The sequence below is a fragment of the Lygodium microphyllum genome, chromosome 26 (assembly GCF_053477565.2).
Source record: "Lygodium microphyllum isolate KBCC chromosome 26, Lygodium_microphyllum_v1.1.10, whole genome shotgun sequence".
In the NCBI taxonomy this organism is placed as follows: Eukaryota; Viridiplantae; Streptophyta; class Polypodiopsida; order Schizaeales; family Lygodiaceae; genus Lygodium; species Lygodium microphyllum.
The window spans coordinates 1,671,089-1,677,500 of NC_141160.1; the positions used below are offsets into that span (position 1 = coordinate 1,671,089).

Consider the following 6,412-nt stretch of genomic DNA (forward strand, 5'->3'; position numbering starts at 1 on the left):
ATGGAAGAGCAATGCAGAATGCTGCAACTCCTCGAGACTCAAGGCAGAAGACATTGCCATGTCACGAGCAATACATACAGTTAAGGGATCAGAAATAGTGGAGGAACTTCTTAAGTTCTTAAAAGAGAATCCTTGAGGATGCCGAATGGAATGGCAAGGACATAGTACTCTGCATAGAGTTGAAACGCTCAAACACTTATTTTGGGAGAGATGCTGAGCCCACAATGCCTAGGGAAGGGTATTGGGGTTGCTCTAGATGCTGAACAATGTGTCCACAATGTGTGAAGCCGAAATTTAGATGGAGGCATGCATATTTGGATTAACCATATTTATTGAATGGAAGAAGAAGATTACTTTTCAGTCTGTAAGGAGCTCGGGAATGTAGATGAATGGTTACTCACCAGTACTTTGATCAATGTGGCATAATTTTGTATCTACCCAATATTTTATTAATTATCTTATCTATTTACGTCTAAATGTTTTCTGTAAAGACTGTAGTTACAATACCCCCCAAATTGGCAATACTTACGTGCACAACACTTTGACTTTACAAAGTTATTGACAATGTTCACAGAAAACCATCCTTTAGTGTATTTTTTTTCAGGCAAGATTCTCATAAAACCGGTTGAAATTGAAGCTTGTCTTGCTGAAAACCGGCTTTTTTTAAATATACATTTTAGTTATAAAACCAGCTATTTCCCTCCCAAAACCAGCAAGGGTTAGGCATGGTATTTTTTTCCATTGGATGGCAAAAAAGTTTTTCGTGAGCACTGGTTATTAAGATGGCAAAGTATGTGAATTTAGATTCAAAAATTCCTCCAAAGTATGTTAAAGTTTTGTGTTACCCAAAGGGATTTTCGTCCTCCAAAAGGCAATTCCCACGCGCATGCGCCCTTGTTATTGAATGTCTTGACCAGTCATGCAATAGTATATTCAGTGCGCCCAATTCCAATTTTCCCAGGGTTTAGATTTCCAGGTATAGACCTACAACCAGATCGAACAGATGCGCATGTCGTATATGACAGGCACATAGTTCAAGGAGAAGCACTGCATAAATCCAACCAGGACTGATCAGGAGCGGTGAGGCTTGAGCCACAACGTATTCTGCGAAACTTACTCCCTGATAATATTTTGTATGGATGGCGCCGGCCTGCTGCAAGTCTTATTAGAAATATTATATTGCAACTTGATCCATGGCATATACAGGATATGAAAATTGATTGTGCGAATTCTAGCGATATGAAGCCCTATTGCGCAGTGTGTGGATAGAGAGCACACTTCATGAGCTTCTATCTGATTCCTGAGAGTAGGAAAAAGCCCTAGTAGCTCCTCTTCTAAGCGAATTAGCAGCTAAAGGTAAGCTTCCATGATCAGAGCTTTGCAATGTGGGTGGCTGTTACGTACGCCAGCAACCTGTGGCAGCAAGGAATTAATGGTCGTGATGGTCAGGGATGATGGTGGTCACTGGTATCACACTATCAGTACCGGCTAGGATCACCAATTATATAACTTGTATCAGCGAGGGTATTGCAAGGCGTTATTAATCTTGCTGCATTCGTCAATCATACTCTGATCGACAGCTATGGACACATGACTTAGGGCATGATCGTCATCATCAAGGATATGATTGTTGTTGCTGTCCCAGTAGTCGGCTGCAGACTGGCAGACATGGTAGAAGACGAAGCTGAAGAGGGTGTCAAAGAGGTAGACGAAGGAGTAGAGGGAGATCAGGAAGGGGGCCTCCCAGAGGGCCGGAAGGGCGGGCTCACCGCCGGCCACCTCGGGCGGAGACAGAATCCGGTGCTGGAAGGCGGACTCTACCGCGGCGGCGCAGATGGAGCTGAGGAGGCTGAGGAGGAGGGCGGGCGCCTGCAGCTGCAGCCCGGGTCGCAATAGGAACAGGGCCTTGCGGATAGCGGCTACGCCGACGCACGCGTCGTCCAGGGCGGCGGCCACGTGGGCGAGGCTGGAAGCCACGACGAGGTGTGCGAAAGCCACCGAGAGGGCGATGAGAAGGGGGGTTTCTGCGGCGGCGGGGGGCAGGCCCAGCGCGCGGGCTAGGGCGACGGCTGGGAGCGGCAGGAGGAGCGTCAAGCCGGCGAAGCCCAGGAGCAAGAGGGAGAGCCAGACGTGGGTGGCGGCCAGGCGGCCCCACAGAGACGGGCCCGCCCCCAGAAACCCCGCCAGATCAGTCGCCGGCCCCGCCGCCCGCAGCGCGTAGAACACCGCCGCCTTCGCCAGCAGCCCCAGCGTCACCACCACCGGGTACCTTAGCGCCTCCGCCAGCACCGCCCCCGACACGTGCCGGTACAGCAGGCGCTGCAGGGGCGTGCGCAGCAAGTGGCTACCGGCGGGCGGAGCGAGCTGCAGCCCCGGCTGCGAGAGGGTGATGGCGGCGACCGGGAAGATGAGGATGAGGGTGGTGAAGGAGAGGATGGCCAGGTTGGCACGCAGGAGCCGGCTGGCCTCTCGCACTATGTCCAGCACCGTCGATCCTGCCAACTCCATGATGATCCAACGGCTGAGGTCGTCTCTCTCTCGTTCTCGCTTCTCTATGTCGTGGCCTCTTCCGCCACCGTCCATCCTGACAACTCCATGATCACACCTGACGGCTGAGAGCAATCTATACTATGTGTCTATCAGTCACTCATGGCATACAGTCTCTCTCTCTCTCTCTTCTGTGTCTGCGTTCCTATATCGTGGCCTCTGCGTTCCCTCCATCATTCCAGCCCAGGCTAGAACACCATATAATTAGCTTGGCAAGACTCCATATCTCCCTCGTACAGCTTTTATATTTGATCTCCTTCCTTGCTGTCTTTTCGGGGCTACAGAGAGGTCAATTTCAGTCGTCGGGATGCACAGCTCACCTGCATGATGATCTAACGTTTGGTGACTTGATGACCCCATTTCTGCTTCTTCTGATAAGGAGAAGAACATGATGATGGTCCTGCAGCCGGCTATCCCGATACGTGTTAATAGACAACCCATATGGTTTTTGTATCTTTTCGGTTGGGGGTATATACCAACCCCAACAACGGCATGGTTGGACAGATCTGTAGGTTAGATGAATCGCGTGCATCGAAACACATAACGTATCTCTTAAAACTGAAAATTGTGTGAGCCACGATGAGGACAAATGCAATTACTTAGTCTCGGGCCTCATCATTAAGGCTTTACCTGCAAGGCTTGGTCCGGGGCTTTACAGGCGAAGGCCGCCGAAATGGTTGTGGGTGTTGTTATTATCAAGGTAGTTCAGCAATTCGAGTCAGTGGACCTCATCGTTTTATGCACAATTTCCTTCCAACTTTTGTTGTTTAACCTTTCCATGTGGAAATATTTTGAGCTATGGCCTTATGGGGTAGGTACTTGGAAGCACAGAGAGAGAGAGAGAGAGAGAGAGAGAGAGAGCTTTTACCAGACCATCCAAAGTTCCTAGAACGAAAGAGACACTCGCAGTGAGCCTAGCGACAAATAGCCGTGATACTCTCATGCATTGTTTGTTGGTTGTGACGTGTGTGCGTAAGCGGATCTTTAATCCCTCACTCAAGCACACGCAAGCGCTAGAGCTATGACAAACCCTTTTTCCCACACAAGTAATCTAAGAGAGGGGGGGGCGCTCTCAATGGATTGGCTTAGTGGATCTTATGGATATCCTTCTTCTTTTCTAATATCATGCAAAGAGAGCAGCTCAACTAGAGAGAGCATTGTATTTCTTTTGATTCTCTATTACTTAACATCCTTCTTCTATTTGGATTACCCTATTGATTGACAACATTTCCCACATTATCATCAAACCTAACTATCTTGTTTCCTCCTTTTAACTCCTTACAACTACAAAGCATGATGGTGGGACTATTTGCCCCTCTGTAAAGCTATCTAGATGTCAAGTCACATACTGGGAGAACCTACCTACTAGAAGCTTTTGAGATCGATCGAGCAAAATATGGACTCAACAAGGTCACACAATTAGTTGGAGAGATTAGAACTAATCTAAAAGTGGAACTAATTATAGGAAAAAGGCTGGGTGTGCATTGGTAGTTCCACCCTTTCACCACTTCTTTTCTATCATATTTTGGGGAAGAATAATCCTAGGATCTTGAAATAGGAGTTAGTGTTGTGTGTGTTGCCGAAGGGGTCCACCTATAAGAAATCATCTATATAACGTGCGTTTAAAGGATATTTAAGAATACCATTTCTTTACATGCTATAAGGCCTTGAAATGACCCCTTTTACTTTACTAAACTTATAGATTTTTTAAAAATTGAAATTAAAAACCCCCTTTCATTAAAAAAATCTTGTAAATTTTACTAAATATAATACCCTTTCTTTTGAACTCATGTGGTATCCTATATGTTCTACAAGGTGGACTCCCGGAGGTGTGTTGCCAAAGTACTTATTGAAATGGATATGTTCCTCTAGTCCTTGAAATTAAGTTGTCACTTGATGAACATAGTTATGGATAACTCATAAGCACTACAACACTATCTTTTTTAATAGTTTGGAGTGGCCTCTATTAGACAAGGAATAAAGACACCTTTCAAGTGGAGACACTACTAGATTTTCATGTGATTATAGTAGGTAGTCTAGATCTAATGAGCTTAGTTGGTTTGTACAAACTAACTTGTTAATATATTCAAGTTCCATGAGGCATGAACAAAAGTCACAACCTTCAATTGTGTCAGTTTTGAATGACATTTTGAGGCTATGTCCTTTGGGCTATATCTTATTCAATATTTTACATCCCTATACATCAATCCTGCATCCAACCTTGAGCAATTACTCATGAGGCAAGAGAGAGCTAATATGCATAGACTTTCTAATGTTGCTAAGCTTGATAATTAAATATTTTTATCATCTCTTAACTAGAAATAACTTAATACTATCAAAGGCATTGGTGGCAAAAGGGTGACTCTTATGAGTGTAGGTTACCTTTCTCAATTATGCTGAGGTTCTTTATTGCAAGAGCTAGCTCACTCTACATGACATTTACCTATCAATGTGGATATACAAGAGGCAAAGACACATTCCCTTCAAACCTAATGGTGAAATTTAATCAATTGTTAAGCTTTATATACCCTTGCCAAATGGAAACAAACTGGTGATGATGCCTTATCCATTATGGTGCTGGTTTGATGTCCTAGAGCACTAATAGATAGTGTGCTAGATAATAATTTTCTTACTAAATAACTCAAAGTCATTAACGTAGAGGTCTTTCAAGTTTTATTGTGCTTCATATGTTTCTCATATGCCTTTACTTGTTATAAGAGCTAAAATATACCGTAAGCAAAATTTTCAAGCTTGCAAATTAATAGACATGGAGATGGATCTTCATATTTTGAGAGAGACTTACAAGCACAATGTGTTAGATATTAAAAACATACCAATAGAAAAATCAATGATAACCCATGTATTATAATATGTGACAATGCTTACCTAACCCTTTTTAATATTACTAGCAACAAGAAAACCCTTCTCACTACAAAACCAAGAAAACCGTTATGAAATGAGAAGAACCATTATGTGTAGTGGAGGATGGTCTTCTCACTAAGAAACAAGGCTCTCAAAACAAACAAGGAAGGCACACAGGAGATTGAGCAATCCTCACTCTCTTCCTCTTCCTCACTCTCCATAATATTTTGTAATTAAGAATATGAGAGAAAAAGGAAAAATATGAAGGAGCAGTTGTGCCAAAATGAGAGAAATGAACCATGAAGAGAGAATAGTAAAGGAAGTGGGAGGTTGTGACTAACTCAATGACCCACCTCCTCAAGTCCATGGCACAATGCCACCTTTTCCTTTCTTGTATTGTCCTTTCTTATTGAATTCCGTACATTAGACTAAGGGCTAAAAATAACCTTCAATGTTTGGAATGAAACAAAGGTGTTGAGCTCCCTTTTTCTCTCACAATATTTTAATAGCCTTGGATTTTACATGTGTAGTCCCACTACTAATCCAAGCCAAAAATTATTGGTTCATATGGATTTTAAATCTAAAAGTAGGAATATAACTCTCATTACACAAAATATGTATCCATGATGAGAAAATTTTATTCCTTATTTTAACACATTGTATAGTCATCATGCCTTCCAATTTTCCCCATTTAACATCACAAGCATCCACTCTAATCTTCTTAGTCTTCACTCCACCCTCCATTACTTCCTCGAATCACTAGCTCCACCTCCAAGATCTGAGTATCTTCTCCTCCCAGATTGGACCTCCACTAGATTGGCTCTCTCCTTCTTGCTCTTATCATATATTACCTTGATTCTCACCTTTGAGCCTCGTTATAAGCCTCCTACCCAACCTTATACAGTAGTGAAGTCAATGCTTTGAAGCATGCGGAAAGCTTTGTTTAGAGCCTTATGGCTTTTCAACCTCCACAACTAGAATAGTCAACATGCTAAGGCTTCCA

The 6,412-nt window shown here is 43.6% G+C and overlaps 1 protein-coding gene across 1 annotated transcript; it reads right to left on the reverse strand.

Annotated features, from left to right (window-relative positions):
- Positions 1 to 575: 575 nt before the first annotated feature.
- On the reverse strand, positions 576 to 3,279 carry LOC148012943 (uncharacterized). Its single transcript, XM_087668469.1, has one exon. It carries the CDS (start codon positions 2,581 to 2,583, stop codon positions 1,516 to 1,518), a length of 1,068 nt encoding a protein of 355 aa, XP_087524595.1. The 5' UTR covers positions 2,584 to 3,279; the 3' UTR covers positions 576 to 1,515.
- Positions 3,280 to 6,412: the final 3,133 nt, after the last annotated feature.